The sequence below is a fragment of the Kogia breviceps genome, chromosome 1 (assembly GCF_026419965.1).
Source record: "Kogia breviceps isolate mKogBre1 chromosome 1, mKogBre1 haplotype 1, whole genome shotgun sequence".
In the NCBI taxonomy this organism is placed as follows: domain Eukaryota; kingdom Metazoa; phylum Chordata; class Mammalia; order Artiodactyla; family Physeteridae; genus Kogia; species Kogia breviceps.
Genome location: NC_081310.1, coordinates 84,530,325 through 84,550,054, shown reverse-complemented (window position 1 = coordinate 84,550,054; position 19,730 = coordinate 84,530,325). Strand labels below are relative to the sequence as shown.

At 45.9% G+C, this 19,730-nt stretch overlaps 2 protein-coding genes across 3 annotated transcripts in view; one reads left to right on the top strand and one right to left on the bottom strand.

The window, feature by feature from the left end:
• Window positions 1-19,730, bottom strand: part of S100A9 (S100 calcium binding protein A9) — a 392,565-nt gene that overhangs the window by 1,938 nt on the left and 370,897 nt on the right. The window contains exons 1-2 of one of the 2 annotated variants that reach the window (XM_059066307.2): window positions 818-886; window positions 272-432 (exon numbers count right to left, since the gene is read on the bottom strand). In XM_059066307.2, coding sequence (XP_058922290.1) covers window positions 272-421 — 150 coding nt within the window. In that variant the 5' untranslated portion in view covers window positions 422-432; window positions 818-886. Of the gene's footprint in view, window positions 1-271; window positions 433-817; window positions 887-19,730 lie in introns of those variants that run through there. The other variant, XM_067032408.1, reaches the window with a different exon arrangement.
• On the top strand, window positions 5,933-12,992 carry LOC131757922 (peptidoglycan recognition protein 3-like). Its single transcript, XM_059065738.1, is given in 6 exon segments — window positions 5,933-5,981; window positions 7,154-7,251; window positions 7,853-8,322; window positions 10,303-10,421; window positions 11,360-11,510; window positions 12,791-12,992. Coding segments are annotated over 6 exon segments (1,089 nt in total).

Here is a 19,730-nt window from a genome sequence, read left to right as displayed (position 1 = left end):
TCCCATCAGGACAGTGGGTCCCTGTGGGCCACTAAACGCCCTGCCCAGGATGGGACCTGAGACCCTGCACATGCTCAGTCTGTTGGTGCCACCTAACATGGACCACCTCTAGTGACAGGGTCCAAATCCTGTTCCAAACACGGAGACTACTGCCTCTGGAGGCTAGGTTGAAGCAGCAAGAACTTTTTCCTTGACCATTGCAGATTGCACCCCTATTCTCCATCCTTAGCCCAGACTGTCCGGGTCAGGTCTGCCAGGAGTCCAGCCTTACCTTGAGAAAGTTTGGCAGCTCTTTTGTCACCAGCTGTTTGAATTCTTTCTTGTTCAGGGCATCCCGGTCCTGCAGCCGTATAGAATACTGGTGGAAGATATTGATGATGGTTTCTATGCTGCTTTCCAGCTGCGACAGTTTGCCAGTCATCTTCCTGCACTCTGTTTGAGCAAAGGAGAAGCAAGAGTTCTGGTGCTTAGAAGAAAAGACCATCAAGCTTCCGTGACACCTCCTACTGGCGGCACGCAGGAATGAAGGGGGAAACAGAATAAAAAGAAAGCAGGGGCTGCAACTGAATTGGGAGATGACCCTGTTCCACACATGGTAGGAATGGTTTATAGACTATCTAGGGAGTGCCAAAAAGGAGAGCCTTTGAGGACAGGAGGCTGCAGCAGAACGTGACCTAAGAAAACGGGAAGGAGGCTGTAAAGTGAGCAGTCAATCAAGGAGGGCTTCCAGGAGGAGGTTTGAAATGAAGATAGGTGAGGGGAGTAGAGTCAGCAGGCAGGCTCCGCCCCACCCCGGGGAAGCTGGCAGCTCACTTACTCAAGCCCAGGAGTCACACAGAGGGATATGATAGAAAGATGCAGGCCCAGTATTTATAGGCCTCTGGCTGAGACACTCAGCCTTCTCGCGGGAAGATTGCTTCACAGGTAAGCAATTTAGTAACCCTGAGCTAGGTTGTGTCACTGCCAGGAAGGGGGCTGGGCCGGGACAAGAAATGTTCACAAAGCCCTTTTTGTCTTTTTGTGAAATTCCCAGCCCTGGCTAGGAGCTGGTTTGGGAGGAAGCTGGTTGGTTAGTCCACTTCCCCTCCACCCCACAGCCCTGCCCTCCCTGAGCAAGCCAGCAAGCTGCCTCTCCTCTGGCACCCCTCTCTCCCCCTGTCCCTGCTGAGGTTGTGCCTTCCCATATGCGATAGCCAGTGTCTGGTGGTGGGCTGAGGACCCCTGAGGTGGTCAACCCACTCTGTCTCCCCTTGTTGGGCAGCCTAAAAAGGATGGCCCTGCCTGGCCCTGTGATGAGCGCTCTTAGGAGGGCAAGGGGCCTGCCCTCCAGTGTTTGGGCTGATGGAGGAAGCACAGACAGCAGCCTGCATCTGGCCGCGCGTGGGTCCCTCCTCCACTTCTTCTTCTTCTTTTTTTTTTTTAACATCTTTATTGGAGTGTAACTGTTTTACAATGGTGTGTTAGTTTCTGCTTTACAACAAAGTGAATCAGTTATACATATACATATGTTCCCATATCTCTTCCCTCTTGCTTCTCCCTCCCTCCCACCCTCCCTATCCCACCCCTCCAGGTGGTCACAAACCACCTAGCTGATCTCCCTGTGCCATGCAGCTGCTTCCCACCAGCTATCCACCCTACGTTTGGTAGTATATATATGTCCATGTCACTCTCTCAGTTCGTCACAGCTTACCCTTCCTCCTCCCCATATCCTCAAGTCCATACTCTAGTAGGTCTGTGTTTTGTAGGTAATCCGAGCAGGTGCCCTGGGTGCCTCTCCTGTGTGTGTCCACAGCGCCCTCTGCTGCCTCTACCAGGGCACATTTCACTCTGGACCAAAGATCTCAAGACACAAGCTTGCAGGAACTAGGGACCTGGAGTAAAGTGGTGAAACGATGTGGGCTGGAGAACACCAACAGCACCATCAGTAGCGTGACTCGTGACAACCGACATGAGGCCTCAGGGTTGGGGACACTAGGGAGTGGTGAGGACTGTGGCAAATGAGAGCATTCCTAAATTGAAGGGGCAGCTGGTACTCAGCCTCAGGGGAAGGTGGCCACGTGGGAAAGTGGATCAGGTGTTAACGGACCTCCCGAAGGTCCAGGGAATCTGAAATTTTATATGAAAACTCCTGCTTATAAGATTCGTCTACTAATTTTAAAGGAAAATAAGAATATTAACAATGAAGCACGGTGTGTGCTGAAGGGCATGACCTCTGCTCTGCCTGAAGTTCTTGACTTTCAGGTCTGTCTCCTCCACTCTGCTGAGGCTCCCCGAGCCAGGGATGTGGCCTGACTCACCTCTGCGGTCCCAGGATGGAGCAATATGTTGAATTAATAAATACAGGAGTGCACGAATAAATGAAGAAATGAGTGAGCGTGAAATATACACCGGTCTGTTTGTTGTCCTGTGACTTTCTGTGGAGATGTTGACTGTGACCATATAGTGCTGATTAGGCTGAAAGTGAATGGGTGGGGGGAGAATAGGGTGAGTGGTTGGCAGGAGTGAGCCGCTGCACAGGGCTTTGAAATAGAAGGGAGTCCACACTTGGGGATCCCGTGTTGGCCATGGGTACCCTCATGTCAGAAGGTCATGGCGGGCCCCAAGGTCCCCAGGCTAACCTAGGCCTGAGTTGAGACCGGGGCTGAACTGTGGAGGTCCCGACCCTGGCAGGCTATTCCTGGCTTGATCAATAGGTGCCCAGACCCCACCCAGCCCCCCTCACTGCCAACCAAGGCCAGAGGTTGGAAGGAGGGGTGGTGGGAAGTGGAGTCTTCTCCCTGGGGAGACTCAGCCCTGGGCCTGGGTGGGTCAATATGTGAGAACAGCAGGTGGAACCAGAGCAGCCCTTTGAGGGAGCTTTTCTGTGGACCCCGGGCCTCAGGGTGACTCTGCAGCTCCACTAAGGGCAACCCGTGCAGATTTGGGGGTGTTCCCTCAGAAGGGTCCGTTTAGGGTCTCAGGAGGCTGCCCCACCCACTGGGAGGTGGGAGCCCCTGCAGGTCCCTGTGGAGACACATTGTCCTATTGCACTCGTGCAAAGGGTCATGTGGAGTTTCCTCTGTGAGGATTAAAGGGCTCTGGAGACCAGAGGTGCGGACTGTGGAGCGTGTTAGAGGATGAACTGAGAGTGAGTGAGGGGCTGGAGAGTCTCTGTTTGTGGGGGGCTTCCTGGGTGGGTGACAGTTTGCTGCTGAGGAAGGGGTGGTGAGCGAATGGGCCCCCTGGCCACAGGGTGTGAGTAAGTTCTAGTGATGAGGACACAGTGTGTGTGGCCTCCTGGGATGTACTTTTCTACTTCTCTGTCCCCATCCTGCCCCTGCTGGTGAGGCCAGTGGAAAGGAGTAGGGTGGGGGGCTGTTGGTGAGCAACTTCCATCCACAGCCTTCAAACTCCTGGAGCAGATCTGTCCCCACGGGCAGGACGTTCCCAGAGGTGACCCACAGGCACAACCCCTGGCTTTGCCAGGTTTCCTGGGGACTGGGGATGAGGAAGGAGCTCAGGGAGCCTTGGGCAGCCATGCCCTTTCCCAGGGAGGAAGTACTGGGGCTTCTTCACAGGGTGGGTCCCCTGCTGTCAGCACCTGTCTGGTCTCACCAAGTCCCTCTCGGTGCTGTGGATGGTGGAGAGAGCTGCTCAGAGCCTCAGAGCTCCACCCTCCTCCTCTTCTCCCGCTTTTGTTAGGGCTCCCGGCCTTCCTCTTCTCTCTGGAAAGCCAGGGCCCAGTCTCCATTTCCAGGGAGGGAGTGCCCTCTAGTGCCAGGGAGAGAGAAGGCCGAAGAGGCAGCAGCTGGAGGAGGGCAGGGCCAGAGGCCAAGCCTGAAAGGAAGGCACTGCCAGCCAATGAGGGGTGAGCCAGCTGCAGCCTGACCTGTGGGGCTGGGACAGCGAGGGACCCACAGGTATTTCTGAGTATGTGTGTGTGTGTGTGTGTGTGTGTGTGTGTGTGTGTGTGTGTGTGTGTGTGTTCTATCAGGTTAAAAAGTTAACATAGTGGAGAAAGTTTCCCTGATCTCCACTCTTGAATTCTTCCTCCAAGTAAGAAAACTTTCTCTATCCTAAATTGTTCTAAATGGGTTTGGTTCTACCACACCTGGATCTTTCTTTCCAAGACTCTGGGTCCTGGGGTTACCTCTACCCAATTTCTTCCCCTTCTGTCTAACCTGGAATCCCTATCTATTATGTCTCACTTGTCTCCTGTCCTAATATTTCGTCTTCATTTTAAGTACAGAGGATGTATAGCAATGTGAGCCATGGTGGCCGAACTGTGGCTGCAGCCTGTCCAGCCAGCTCAGTGTATGCAGTTGGAGGTGGGGGTGGGAGACCCCACCAGTCCCTGCCCTAGCAAGATGAGCGGTTGGGCTCAAGCCTTGCAATTTCAGCTTATGATGTGACAAGCTTGGGACTGCACTCGCCTCATTATCATTCATGGTTGGGGAAACACCATGACCAAGCGACCAGGGTATAAACCTCCTATTGACCAGAATTGATTGCTGGTTTCTAGGTAACTTTGCAGGAGGCCAGCTTCTTTCCTGGGAGGCCAGCCTACAGGGCTTCCAACTTGGGCAAGTTAATCCTTGCCTCTCATTTGGCCAATGAGAGAGGCTCAACACTTTCCCACATGTTCATCAGGTGCCTGCCCTCCTCTGTGGTGGGCTGGTTTGTCATCAGGACACAGTTTTCTCGAATGACTGGATTCCTGGGTGTTAACGGCCAAGAGATTTCTTGCCCTGATCCAGGAAGCTCCTATATGCTCATCTTAAACTGGGGTTCTACACATTTTCCATCTGGGAACTATTGATTATAATATAAAATCTCTGGAGGTCAGTGATCTGCCCCATTTTATCTCAAACCTCTCTCTATAGTTTCTCAGTAGGATAATTGGGAGAAAAGTTGATGTTTTGGTTGACATCTCAGGGAATTGATATTTCATTTGGATTGAGCCCAAGTAAACAACTCATTTCTGCCTGACACGGCAGAAAATATTCCTGCAGCTGGAAAGGACCACAATAATCCCAGAGTTTAACCACTTGGATCCTCATTGAGAATATCCACCATCAGAAACTCAAGCTGATTGTGGAGAAGTTCTAGGCAGAGTTTCTGGAGTCAGACAGATCTGCCCCTTCAAATTGGGTAACTTTGGGCAAGTGACTTAAACTCTCTGAAGTCCAGTTTCCTGATGATAAGTACAGGTCTCATAGGTCATTGTGAAGATACTTAATGGAATAACTATGAAGTCCTCAGCAAATACTTGGAAAATAGGATGTGACAGTAAATGGTAGCTGCTATTATTTACTGCTATTCTCACTCAAGAAGAAGTTAGGTGAGCATCTGTCAGGGATCTTTGCAGGATGGAGGACCGAATTGGATGACTTAACACACATCTGACTCAGATAGTGCTGGGGATGAAGCCCACCCCTCCCCCTATTGTAGTTTGCTTCTTCTGGCCTCAGTGTTCTCACCTATAAAAATGGGGTTACAAATATCATATGGGAATTTTATAAGGATTAAATATAAAATTGCAGCACTAGATGTAAAAATATCTACACATGGTTTATTCATAATAGCTACTCAGGGATTTTAGAAATTGTTATTGTTTATGCTGGAAGGCCTTAGATGAGGCACTGGGCTCGTAGGAGGGACCAAGAACTCTCAGGGTAATAGGAGGCTGGTGAGGGTGGTGGCTAGACAGAGGTGTTAGCACCCCCACCTTTACTGAGCACCTGCCGAGGGTCAACCCTGTGCTGGGGACCCTGAGAAGCCTCGTCAGGTGCTGGCCCCAGGAGGTGCACAGGTTTGGCGGGGAGGCAGGTGGGGGCCATGTAATGGGGTTGGAGCCCTGTTTGAAGGGTGAGGACGGTCGGGCTAGCTGTCGGCGTCTCTCCCAGGGCTGTGGTCTATACTCTCCCTGTTGGTGACCTACTTCCACAGGAGGATGCTGCTGTGTCTTCTTGTCATCTCTGCTCTGGATCTCGGGGCCTGGGGTGAGTTTTCTTTCACTGGGTCACAAGTGTTTTTGGCCTGCCCCAGCCTGGTTTCATTTGGAAATCATCCTCTCCAGTGTCCTCACTCCTCCCCACTAGCTATGTTCCCCTTCAGAGCCTGGCTCAGGTGCCCGCATGCCCTGCTGAGATGGGCTCCCATCCTTAGCAACCTCTCCAGCCTGCCCAGCACACCTTGGCTTCAGTGTCATGGTCAAGTATTTGTTCCTGATGATTTCACAGAAGGACAGACTCTCAGAACCATGGTGGAGACCCTTAACAACCTCATCTTAAAGACAGAGAAACAGGCCACATTGTGGCAGTGACTTGCCCAAGGTCATCTGACAATTTTGGGGTGACTGCAGAGTCTAGTGGTTATCAACACAGTTCTGGGGTCTGACAGCCTGGGTTGGTATGCAAGTCCACAGCTTAAAACCCATATCGTCTTAGACAAATAACCTCCCTGAACCTGTTTCTCCTCTGTATAGAGGAAGTAGTTAATTTGCTTTGCTTAACTCACAAAGTTGTTTTAAGCCACAAAGCTGATAGTGCCCTTGAAAATGCTTTGTACATTACAGAGCCAGCCTGTAGGAGGTGATGTGGGTGACATTGCTGGTTCTAGTGGCTATTGCCCCCATGACCTCTGGTACCGAATAGGCAGAGGGGGATGAGGCATGTTCGTGATGATTAATCCTCCATTAATGCTATCTAAAAAAATCTAGTTTGTGAGGGCAGTCACAATGATCTGTAAATTTCTGTATTTCAAGAACCTTGTCTGGATCACTAGGTGCTTAATATATGAATATATGTTAACGTGATGATGGCCATCTTGGTACATGACATTCTGATCTATTAATATGTATATGAGTGAACTGGGAAAGGCAGAGCTGCTCAGATGAGGAGGCAGGAGAGACTGCACTGAGTCTGAAATGGAGGGAGGCTTGGGGAGGATGGGGAGAGTGAAGGCCTCATTGGGGCAGATGTGGGAGGCAGAGGCGGAGTAAGGCCAGATGCACCCGTGGTTTTTCTCTTCTTTGTTTCCTAGAGGAAGTTAGGTGACTTGGGGAGGCTGAGAGGCTGTTGGCTGGGGGCGCAGGGGGGATGTGGAGCCTCTGCCTAAAAGCTGGTCCAGGTGTTCTCCGAGGGCCAGCACCAAGTGCAGTGTCCCTTCCCAGGAGATTCCCCACAGTTGTCTTGGAATGAAACCCAAGCCAGAGGGCTGTCCGAGGAGCTTCTGTTGGCATCTCATAGCTCATTCTCAAGGGTCGCATTGGTGAGGCCATTTGGGGGTGGCCTGGGGCTTCTTAGGGGGCCAGAAGTATTTCTCAGGACGTCACTATGGCTGGGCTGGGTGGGTGGGGTGGGGTGGAACCCCAACTAGTCCCCTGGATTGTCCTGAGTCCTTAGGCAAGGGTTGGTTCCAGGAAAGAGAGGAAACCCAGGGAGAAAAGACAAGGGTCCAAGTCCCCAGCTCTCAGGGTGGAGACACTGCATCCCTCAGAGAGCTCCTGGGAGCCCCCAAGTAAGGATAGTGAGGGAGAGCTGGGGAGGTCCTGGGTCCTGTGTGGGGCTCTCACGGCCCTGCCCATAGTGTATTTTCATCTGAAGGAGGGAGACCCGTACTCAGTGTTCATGGGGCTTCCTGTGGGCTCTGCCGGGGCGAGTGAGGAGAGTGGCTTGAGGAGAGTGGCAGAGCTTTCCTCAGAGAGTCATGTTCTGAGGGGACAGCCGATGAAAGGCAAGTCAGACACCGGGGCAAATGCCAGTGGGCACCATGCATCCCGAGGCCTCCATGTTGACGTGCTTCATGAGAAGTAGGCTCAGAATCCCAGGGTTAGGTGGGGGGTGCTACTGGGACTGCTTTCTGCAGGCAGAGAAGAGGTGAGGATGGGCAAAGTCCTCCAGGGAAGTACAAGGAGGAAGTGTTTGGAGAACAAGGCTACTTGACTTCCCAGGCTGAGTGTGGAGTCTGCATGGGGATTCGTTTTACCCTAAATGGGATTTGGAGATGGGAAGGGGTGACTGTGGTGATGCAGGCCTCCTCCTGGGGCCTCTCCCATCACAGAGGACCCAGGGTGGCCTGGACAGCCTGCGGCGGGCACGGGCAGGACCTTAGCATGCCAGTCTGTGGTTCCCCCCTGAACCCCCCGCCAACTGCGTCCACCGTTGTCTCCCGCAAGGAGTGGGGGGCGAGATTCCTGACCTGCAGGGCACAGCTGACCCAGCCTGTGGCCTGTGTCATCATGGACCAGCTTACGGAGATAAAGTGCCAGGAGCAGAATGTGTGCAGCTGGAAGCTGCGGGGCCTGCAGTCCCGTTCAGTCTGGTGCCATGTGGCCTACATGTAAGAGGCTGGTGGGGTCCCCGGAGCCCACATTCGAGTTATCCCTCTGAGGGAGCCTCCTGCTCCCCCTTCTCTGTTTTTCTTAATTTCCCATTCATGTTGCTTTTCTAATGAATTAAAAAATGCTAATACAAACAAAATCCAAATTCCCCAGGGGTCACGAGGAAGACAGCTCTGAGCCATGTATGTCAATGTGGACTTAGCCGCTGGGAGCTCCCGGAAAGAGCAAGAGAGGTCTTGTAATAAGTACAGTCGCCCCCTTGGAGCTCGAAGAATATTTCAGTTTACAAAGATCTTTGCAAGTATTACTCAAGTAGGCTCTCCCAGTCACTCTGAGGAATGGGCAGGAGAAATATTACCACCCCTGTGTCACAGGTGAGGATGCTGTGGTCTGGAGAAGTTAGAGAATTTGCTCAAAGTCACTCAGCAAGGGAGCATGGACCCAGAACTATTCCCAGCCTGCCTCCTAATCCTGCCTTGTTCCACTTCTGCACACAGACGGGGCTTTTACCCCGAGAGGTACCAGGTACCCTGAAGGGTCATCTCATAGTGCGACTGGGATCCCATAGGAGATATCCCACTGGGGATGCAGGGAGGAGGGCCCCGTGTTAAAAGCAAATGTGTGAGGCAAGGAGATGCTTCCGCTGTGTATTGAGTAACCCCTCTGCAGATTATCTGTGGAGTGGAGGCCCACAACCTCTTATGTTCCCCCTCAAGAATCAGGATATATATGTATTTGTAGAAGAAGACAGAGAGAGAGAGGGGGAATGGTGCTCTCCCCCCTGAATTCTAAAGACAAACATAAATGCTTTCTGAATTATCCACTTTGGAAAGGATAACCCATGTTTTCATCTTCATTTATTTTTAGCTGCAAATAAGTAAGAACAGCTTGAGGCCCTTGTTTTAGCCACCAGAGCCCCTGGGGGCCAGGGTGGGGGGCGTCTTCCCTTCCACCCTCTGTGGACGCTGTGTTCACTACAGCTCAGCTGCTGTCCCTACCACTAGTGCCCCCACCGCCCCGCCATTGTCACTGCTGTGTTGTCTACTTCAGCCACTGCATCTTGAAGTCAGGTTTTTGCAGTGACAGTGTAACAGTCTCCAGTTTGTACCTTGCAGCTGCTGCAGCCATAGGGGCTATTTTCACATTGAACTGACCAAAGGCTGCAGGGACAGAGCAGCCTGCTGAAAGTACTCCAGCAAAGCCAGGGACATGGCGGACACCCTGAGGCCCCAACCTGGTCCTCATACCAATGTCAGCACAGGGTGGGAGGTCAGCCCTACTCCATTCTGGGTCTTTGGTGACTTCAAGGAAGTGTTCTTTCTGTGCTCAGCTTGCTGTGGAAATTCATGACCTATTAAGAGCTGAATATGGCAAGAGCTGTGAAAACATCAGTTTTGAAGACTGTAACTGGAAAGTGGAGGATGAGAAATTTATAACGATGAAGAAAGAAAGGAGGAGGTAAAACAACACAAAAATAGATCCATTGGCTTCAAAAAATAAACGGAGAAAAGGAACATCCTAAACAAATTTCTGTGATAAAGAAGAGCTTAGGAATTCCTAAGGAGAAACTGAAGAAAAGTTAACATAAAGGAATTCCTGAATTCAGGTTGATTGTTTTCAATGTTCAAATGCTTGGTCCTATAATTTAAAAACATGACGAATGAATTCTCATGCCCTTGAAAAATGTCGAACTAATGTTCTAAGGCTCTTGAGAGTCACACATGTGAATTCCACTTTGAACCAAATGAGTATTTTAAAGTGAGGTTCTGGGAAACACATGTAAGCTAAGTCAAAACAAAATTTAAAATATATTCCCACATCTCTTGGAAGTCTAAAATGCGTTATCACCCTCCCTCCCACCGTTATGTCATTGAAGCATAGTAATTTTGAGCCTCTAGAACCCTTTTCCCTTCTGAGGATGGGTGCGAAGTTTTCTGTTATGGGAATTTGCCATTAAATCATGTTTCCTTGCCTGGCAGCTTCCTGGTTGGGGACAATGGCAGGGTGTACAAAGGTGTCGGCAGGAACATCCAAGGCATGCATGCCCAGGGCTACAACAACGTCTCCTTGGGCCTCTCTTTCTTTGGCAATAAGCTAGGTAATGGTCATCCCCTCTGTCCCTCTGCCAGGGAGTTGTCTACACTCTCTTCCTCTGCTCCGTTGTCTCAACACTCTTGTCTTTTCAGCCTACATCATATTGTCCTCTTTGATGATGGCCCCTCTCTTGAAGTTCTTTTCTCCTTTGGATTCTATGACATGCATTTTTTGGTTCTCGTTCTCCTCTCTGGTCTGCGCCCCTGTGAGACTGCTGAAGACACCACTGACACTGCTTGAGTTCACAGTTATTGCCATCACTTCTGGAGTCTGAAGTTGACCCTGAGGCTGGGGCTTCAGAGGCAGGAAAACATAGCTTCTCTCTTCCTCCAGCGTCTCCCACTGGTAGAACTCAAGCAGTGGCCAGCAAGCAAGCCTGGGAAATGTAGTTTGCATGTTTCCAGGCCCCTGCAGAACAAAGGAGAGCACAGAGCAGGAATGGAATTAAGAGCCAATAGATAAATAACTGGCACTTGCCAGGACCCTCATCTGCCTACTGGGGCTAGTAATAGCATTTATCTCAGAGGTTTTCTGTGAGGATTACATGAGTTAATGGATGTAAAGAGCACTTGGCCACATGTCTGATTGTAGAGGCTACTAAGTAAATACTGACACCCTTTTCACCATGCCGGGGCATTCCTGACTTGGTCAGGTGGGCCTCCCTCTGCATGTAGCTTTCACTGTCTCCCAATGATTCCACCTAGAGATGGAGAGGATAAAGTTTAGTTTGGCACTTGGAAGAAGTCACCAACTTAGTTTCTAAGAGCTGTGTACAAGTACTTCCTTGCCTTTCAGCTCCTCTGTCCTGGCTACTGGACCAGTTTCTGCTTTTCCCACCCATGAGTTATCCAGGCTCAGGTGGTCATCTTGTTTTCCCTCCAGGTCTAGACCAGGTTGGAGCTTCTTGCTGATGGTTCTGTGCTCCATGTCATCCTCTTTCAGGCAGCAGGCCCAGCCCTGCTGCCTTATCAGCCTCAGAGGATCTGATCTTCTGTGCCATAAAGAAGGGTCACCTGTCACTCAGGTATATTCAGCCACTTCTCTTGAAAGAAGAGAGCTGCCTGGTCCCTCAATAGCCACTGATGCCCAGGAAAGATAAAGCTCCTCAGTCCTGCCTCACCCTCCTCCCAGTTACCACCCAACTACAGTAGGGAATGCTTTTTCTTACTGGTGTTCATTGGTTTCTTGGACCAAGAACATCTCATGCTGAGATCTGGAAAATTCTGAGAGGGCACCTTGCTGGCCTCCTCTCCTTTCCACTAGAACCATATGGCCATGGAACCATACTTGACATAAATATATTTGTACACACATTTTCACTCAGTTAGCAAATATTTATGGAATACCAGCCACTCTTCCAGGTACTGAGGATGCAGCAGTGAACAAAACAGAGAAAACTGCACATTTCAGTGGAGAAAGATAGAAAATGAAGAAATCAACAAGTCAAATATGTATGATGTCAGAAGGCATGAGGACTATGGAGAAGAATAGAGCATGAAAATTGGGTGGGGTAAACATATATACATATTTGTGTATATTACATGAATACACATAGACATACAAAATCTCTGTCACACACACACGTACACACATACACAGACACATTTCTAAATTCAGAAACAAGTCAAATTTCAATATGACCGTAGCACTGAGAAAAACTTGAATTCACAGATTACACTGACATGAGTATGAATATTCCAAGAAGTGGGGTAATGAAAAGTATGCACTATTTTGGAATGAACAAGCAGCAACCTAAAACCAGTACAATTAGAAGCACTTTCAGAAGTTTAACACTCTCTGCTAGAGTGGACCTTTTCTTGGACTCAAGGATACTTTTTATTAAGCTTTCTTAGTTGTAAATCTCTAAATGAAGTTTCTCTTGCTTTCAGACAGGTGCTATCTTCAATAATGATAACTCTAACATTTGTAGAGTTCTTTAGAGATTTCAAATTATTTCCATATATGTGTGATCAGTTCAGAGAGTCAGCTGATTTCTGCATACTGGTCCTGTTACATAAGTACACACACCTGCATTTAGTTGCAATGCATATTCAAGCATGTAGGTATACTTTATTTTTTGAATAAAATGGCAATGCCTCTGTATGATCAACAGTCCTTTCCCTTCTGTTCACATGTTGGTTTCCATAGTTGTTATCAGAACCTGCAGCATTTGCCTCTGCCCCTTGCTCCAACCACCTGGCCCAGACAATTGCTATCGGGACCTTCCCAGAATCTCACAGAATCCCACATGTTAGGATGTGCCAGTGGGTGTCAGAGGTTAGGGAAACTGAGGAGTAACCAGCCTGCAGTTGTGAGATTGTCCACATGTGGGCCCAGGTGAATTCCCATCGCCTTGGTTTTTCCCCTCACCACAGCTTGCCCCAATATCATCACAAGGTCAGCTTGGGAAGCCAGACAGACACACTGCCCTACAATGAACCTCCCAGCCAAATATGTCATCATCCACACCGTTGGGGCAAACTGCAACATATCCATGGACTGCCGGATCTGTGTCCGAGATATACAGTCCTATCACATGGACACACAGAACTTCTGTGACATCGGATATCAGTAAGTGGGATTGGTGGAAACTTGACCCTCCTTTTCTTCAGGGATGTAGGAAGGAAGGCTCGGGGAGGCAGCCAATATTTACCGAGATCTTCCTTTGTGCCAGGTGCTTTACATAAGACATCATATTTTTATTTGTGCAAGTTTCTGGACTGAGCATCCTTCATTTTTTATTTTTATGTTTTTGGCTACGCCACACGGCATGTGGGATCTTAGTTCCCTGACCAGGGATTGAACCCACACCCCCTGTAGTGGAAGTGTGGAATCTTAACCACTGGACTGCCAGGGAAATCCCTGGACTGAGCATCCTTCAGAGCATAGCAGGGTTGGTTATCTCCCATGGGTGTGTTCTCAACGAGTGTTTGGGAAGACTCTGAAAAGAAGACTTAAAACAACAGTGATAAAGCAGGAGTGTGAGACCCTTATGGGAGGCCATTGAAGGACTGTGCCTTTTTTAAAAAAATATCTTTATTTGGGTATAACTGTTTTACAATAGTGTGTTAGTTTCTCCTTTACAAAAAAGTGAATCAGTTATACATATACATATGTTCCCATATATCTTCCCTCTTGCATCACCCTCCCTCCCACCCTCCCTATCCCACCCCTCTAGGTGGTCACAAAGCACAGAGGTGAACTCCCTGTGCTATGCGGCAGATTCCCACTAGCTATCTAATTTACATTTGGTAGTGTGTATGTGTCCCTGCCAGTCTCTCACATCGTCACAGCTTACCCTTCCCCCTCCCCATATCCTCAGGTCCATGCTCTAGTAGGTCTGTGTTTTATTCCCGTCCTACCACTAATCTCTTCATGACATTTTTTTTTTTTTTTTTTAGATTCCATATATATGTGTTAGCATACGGGATTTGTTTTTATCCTTCTGACTTACTTCACTCTGTATGACAGACTCCAGGTCTATCCACCTCATTACAAATAACTCAGTTTCATTTCTTTTTATGGCTGAGTAATATTCCATTGTATATATGTGCCACATTTTCCTTATCCATTCATCTGTTGATGGGCATTTAGGTTGCTTCCATGACCTGGCTATTGTAAATAGTGCTGCAATGAACATTGGGGTGCATGTGTCTTTTTGATTTATGGTTTTCTCTGGGTATATGCTCAGTAGTGGGATTGCTGGGTCATATGGTAATTCTATTTTTAGTTTTTTAAGGAGCCTCCATACTGTTCTCCATAGTGCCTGTATCAATTTACATTCCCACCAACAGCACAAGAGTGTTCCCTTTTCTCCACATCCTCTCCAGCATTTGCTGTTTGTAGATTTTCTGATGATGCCCATTCTAACTGGTGTGAGGTGATATCTCACTGTAGTTTTGATTTGCATTTCTCTAATAATTAGTGATGTTGAGCAGGTTTTCATGTGCTTCTTGGCCTTCTGTATGTATTCTTTGGAGAAATGTCTATTTAGGTCTTCTGCCCATTTTTGGATTGGGTTGTTTGTTTTTTGATATTGAGCTACATGAGCTGGTTATATATTTTGCAGATTAATCCTTTGTCCATTGATTCATTTGCAAATATTTTCTCCCATTCTAAGGGTTGTCTTTTTGTCTTGTTTGTAGTTTCCTTTGCTTTGCAAAAACTTTTAAGCTTCATTAGGTCCATTTGTTTATTTTTATTTTTATTTCCATTTCTTTAGGAGGTGGGTCAAAGGAGATCTTGCTGTGATTTATGTCAAAGAGGGTTCTTCCTATATTTTCCTCTAAGAGTTTTATAGTGTCCAGTATTACATTTAGTTCTCTAATCCATTTTGAGTTTATTTTTGTGTATGGTGTTAGGGAGTGTTCTAATTTCATACTTTTACATGTAGCTGTCCAGTTTTCCCAGCACCACTTATTGAAGGTAATGTCTTTTCTCCATTGTATATCCTTGCCTCTTTTGTCATAGATTAGTTGACCATAGGTTCATGGGTTTATCTCTGGGCTTTCTATCCTGTTCCATTGATCTATATTTCTGTTTTTTGTGTCAGTACCATACTGTCTTGATTACTGTAGCTTTGTAGTATAGTCTGAAGTCAGGGAGTCTGATTCCTCCCTCTCTGTTTTTTTCCCTCAAGACTGCTTTGGCTATTCGGGGTCTTTTTTTGTCTCCATACAAATTTTAAGATTTTTTGTTCTGGTTCTGTAAAAAATGCTATTGGTAATTTGATAGGGATTGCACTGAAACTCTAGATTGCTTTGGGTAGTATAACAATTTTCACAATATTGATCCTTCCAATCCAAGAACATGGTATATCTCTCCATCTGTTTGTAACATCTTTAATTTCTTTCATCAGTGTCTAATAGTTTTCTGCATACAGGTCTTTTGTCTCCTTAGGTAGGTTTATTCCTAGGTATTTTATTCTTTTTGTTGCAATGGTAAATGGGAGCGTTTCCTTAATTTCTCTTTCAGATTTTTCATCATTAGTGTATAGGAATGCAAGAGCTTTCTGGGCATTAATTTTGTATCCTGCAACTTTACCAAATTCATTCATTAGCTCTAGTAGTTTTCTGGTGACATTTTTAGGATTCTCTATGTATAGTATCATGTCATCTGCAGTGACAGCTTTACTTCTTTTCCGATTTGGATTCCTTTTATTTCTATTTCTTCTCTGACTGCTGTAGCTTAAACTTCCAAAACTAGGTTGAATAATAGTGGTGAGAGTGGGCAACCTTGTCTTGTTCCTGATCTTAGTGGAAACGGTTTCAGTTTTCACCATTGAGGATGATGTTGGTTGTGGGTTTTTCATATATGGCCTTTATTATGTTGAGATAAGTTCCCTCTACGCCTACTTTTTGAAGGGTTTTTTTTTTTATCATAAATGGGTGTTGAATTTTGTCAAAAGCTTTCTCTGCATCTGTTGAGATGATCATATGGTTTTTCTCTTTCAGGTTGTTAATATGGTGTACCACATTGATTGATTTGCGTATATTGAAGAATCCTTGCATTCCTGGGATAAACCCCACTTGATCATGGTGTATGATCCTTTTAATATGCCGTTGGATTCTGTTTGCTAGTATTTTGTTGAGGATTTTTGCATCAATATTCATCAGTGATATTGGCCTGTAGTTTTCTTTCTCTGTGACATCTTTGTCTGGTTTTGGTATCAGGGTGATGGTGGCCTCATAGAATGAGTTTGGGAGTGATCCTACATCTGCAAAGTTTTGGAAGAGTTTGAGAAGGATGGGTGTTAGCTCTTCTCTAAATGTTTGATAGTATTTGCCTGTGAAGCCATTTGGTCCTGGACTTTTGTTTGTTGGAAGATTTTTGATCACAGTTTCAATTTCATTACGTGTGATTGGTCTGTTCATATTTTCTATTTCTTCCTGGTTCAGTCTTGGAAGGTTATACCTTTCTAAGAACTTGTTCATTTCTTCCAGCTTGTCCATTTTATTGGCATAGAGTTGTTTGTAGTAGTCTCTTAGGATGCTTTGTATTTCTGCGGTGTCCGTTGTGACTTCTCCTTTTTCATTTCTAATTTTATTGATTTGAGTCCTCTCCCTCTTTTTCTTGATGAGTCTGGCTAATGGTTTATCAATTTTGTTTATCTCCTCAAAGAAGAAGCCTTTGGTTTTATTGATATTTGCTATTGTTTTCTTTGTTTCTATTTCATTTATTTCTGCTATGATCTTTATGATTTCTTTCCTTCTGCTTACTTTGGGTTTTGTTTGTTCTTCTTTCTCTAGTTCCTTTAGGTGTAAGGTAAGATTGTTTGAGTTTTTTCTTGTTTCTTGAGGTAGGCTTGTATTGCTATAAACTTCCCTCTTAGAACTGCTTTTGCTGCATCCCATAGGTTTTGGATTGTCGTGTTTTTTTGTCATTTGTCTCTAGGTATTTTCTTATTTCCTCTTTGATTTCTTCAGTGATCTCTTGGTTATTTAGTAACGTATTGTTTAGCCTGCAGGTGTTTTACGTTTTTTTTCCACTGTAATTGATATCTAATTTCATAAGGTTGTGGTCAGAAAAGATGCTTGATATGATTTCAATTTTCTTAAATTTACTGAGGCTTGATTTGTGACCCAAGATGTGATCTATCCTGGAGAATGTTCTGTGTGCACTTGAGGAGAAAGTGTAATCTGCTGTTTTTGGATGGAATGTCCTATGAATATCAATTAAACCTATCTTGTCTACTGTGTCATTTAAAGCTTGCATTTCTTTATTAATTTTCTGTTTGAATGATCTGTCCATTGGTGTAAGTGAGGTGTTAAAGTGGCCCACTCTTATTGTGTTTCTGTCCATTTCCTCTTTTAGAGATGTTAGCAGTTGCCTTATGTATTGAGGTGCTCCTATGTTGGGTGCATATATATTTATAATTGTTATATCTTCTTCTTGGATTGATCCCTTGATCATTATGTAGTGTCCTTCCTTGTCTCTTGTAACATTCTTTATTTTAAAGTCTATTTTATCTCATACGAGTATTGCTACTCCAGCTTTCTTTTGATTTCTATTTGCATGGGATATCTTTTTCCATCCCCTCACTTTCAGTCTGTATGTGTCCTTAGGTCTGAAGTGGGTCTCTTGTAGGCAACATATATATAGGTCTTTTTTTGTATCCATTCAGCAAGCCTGTGTCTTTTGGTTGGAGCATTTAATCCATTCATGTTTAAGGTAATTATTAATTTGTATCTTCCTATTACCATTTTCTTAATTGTTATGCATCTGTTTTTGTAGGTCCTTTTCTTCTCTTGTGTTTTCTACTTAGAGAAGTTCCTTTAGCGTTTGTTGTAGAGCTGGTTTGGTGGTGCTGAATTCTCTTAGCTTTTGCTTGTCTGTAAAGCTTTTGATTTCTCCATCGAATCTGAATGAGATGCTTGCTGGGTAGAGTAATCTTAGTTGTAGGTTCTTCCCTTTCATCACTTTAAATATGTCATGCCATTCCCTTCTTCTGGCTTGTAGATTTTCTGCTGAGAAATCAACTGTTAACATTATTGGAGTTCTCTTGTATGTTATTTGTCATTTTTCCCTTGTTGCTTTCAATAATTTTTCTTTGTCTTTAATTTTTGTCAGTTTGATTACTATGTATCTCGGCATGTTTCTCCTTGAGTTTATCCAGTCTGGGATTCTCTGCACTTCCTGGACTTGGGTGGCTATTTTCTTTCCCATGTTCGGGAAGTTTTCAACTATAATCTCTTCAAATATTTTCTCGGGTCCTTTCTCTCTCTCTTCTCCTTCTGGGACCCCTATAATGCGAATGTTGTTGTCACAGAGGTCTCTTAGGCTGTCTTCATTTCTTTTCATTCTTTTTTCTTCATTCTGTTCCATGGCAGTGAATTCCACCATTCTGTCTTCCAGGTCACTTATCCGTTCTTCTGCCTCAGTTATTCTGCTATTGATTCCTTCTAGTGTATTTTTCATTTTAGTTATTGTATTGTTCATCTCTGTTTGTTCTTTAATTCTTCTATGTGTTTGTTAAACATTTCTTACATCTTCTCAATCTTTGCCCTGATTCTTTTTCTGAGTTCCTGGATCATCTTCACTATCATTATTTTGAATTCTTTTTCTGGAAGGTTGCCTATCTCCACTTCATTTAGTTGTTTTTCTGGGGTTTTATCTTGATCCTTCATCTGGTACAATATCTTCTGCCTTTTCATTTTGTCTATCTTTCTGTGAATGTGGTTTTCCTTCCACAGGCTGCAGGATTGTAGTTCTTCTTGCTTCTGCTGTCTTCCACCTGGTGGATCTTAACTCTGTTCTTAATTAGCTTCCCTCTCTTAGTGCTTTTACATGCACATGATGGGGTTCACACTGTGAGTGCGCATCTTCTGCTATCATGGCCCCTTAGCCCTTCAAGTGAGCTTTGGTACGCTGGCCTGTTACTGAAGCTGGCATGTGGAGATAACATTGTATTTATATACTAAGCCAAATGGAACTTGTATAAGGACTTTTTGATGGATGCATGGCTTGTGGAGGGTGGACGGAGCTTCACGATCTGTACACTTCTGGTGTTTGAGTATGTTTAAGATGTGTTGCTGCTTAAAATCGCATGGAATCTTGGTTTAGATTCTAGTTCTTATGAAGCCAGGGATGCTTGTTTAACACTTTCAGTTTTCTATTCTGTCAAGTTTAGGTAATAATTAAATTTTCTGTATTGGTATTTAAAGGAAAAAGAGAGGGAGAACTTACAATGTTGCACATAAATTGAATTATAAAATACCCACGTATTTTCACACTGAGTAAGCTAAAGGCAACGAATATTGCCCCTCCCTAGGGAGGTCTTCATCTGTAGATGGGTGGGAATGAGATGAGGGAGAGTCACCAGGGAACTAACATGAGGTGGTCATGGGCTGTGGACCTCAGGGCTTAACTCTGTCTGAAATGTCCTCCTCTGCCTCCTCCATTTCTTTGCCTTGTCAAGTTCTATTCATCCTTCAGTTCCCAGTCTAAATGTTGTGTGTTCAGAGATGAACCCACCCCCACCCCTCCTCCCCCACAGCTATACACTCATTCAGAAACTTGCCCCTTTCCAGCACTTCACGATTTGGAACTGTATCTTTAATTCTGCTGTTATTTTATACATGTCTTCCTCACTAGACCTCCCCAGTGTACCCCCAGCTCCTGGGATGGTGTCAGTACACTAGCACATAATAGTAGCCTAATAAATATTTGTGGAATGAATGAATGTCCTCAGTATCTTTTCTGCAACTGTGGGGTTGAATCAGGTGACCTGGACGTTTTCCACATCTGAGATATCTTGGGGTCTGTGGGTCCCAGTAAGGGATCTGAGTCCTGTGGCTCTTGGGGTGGAGGGTGG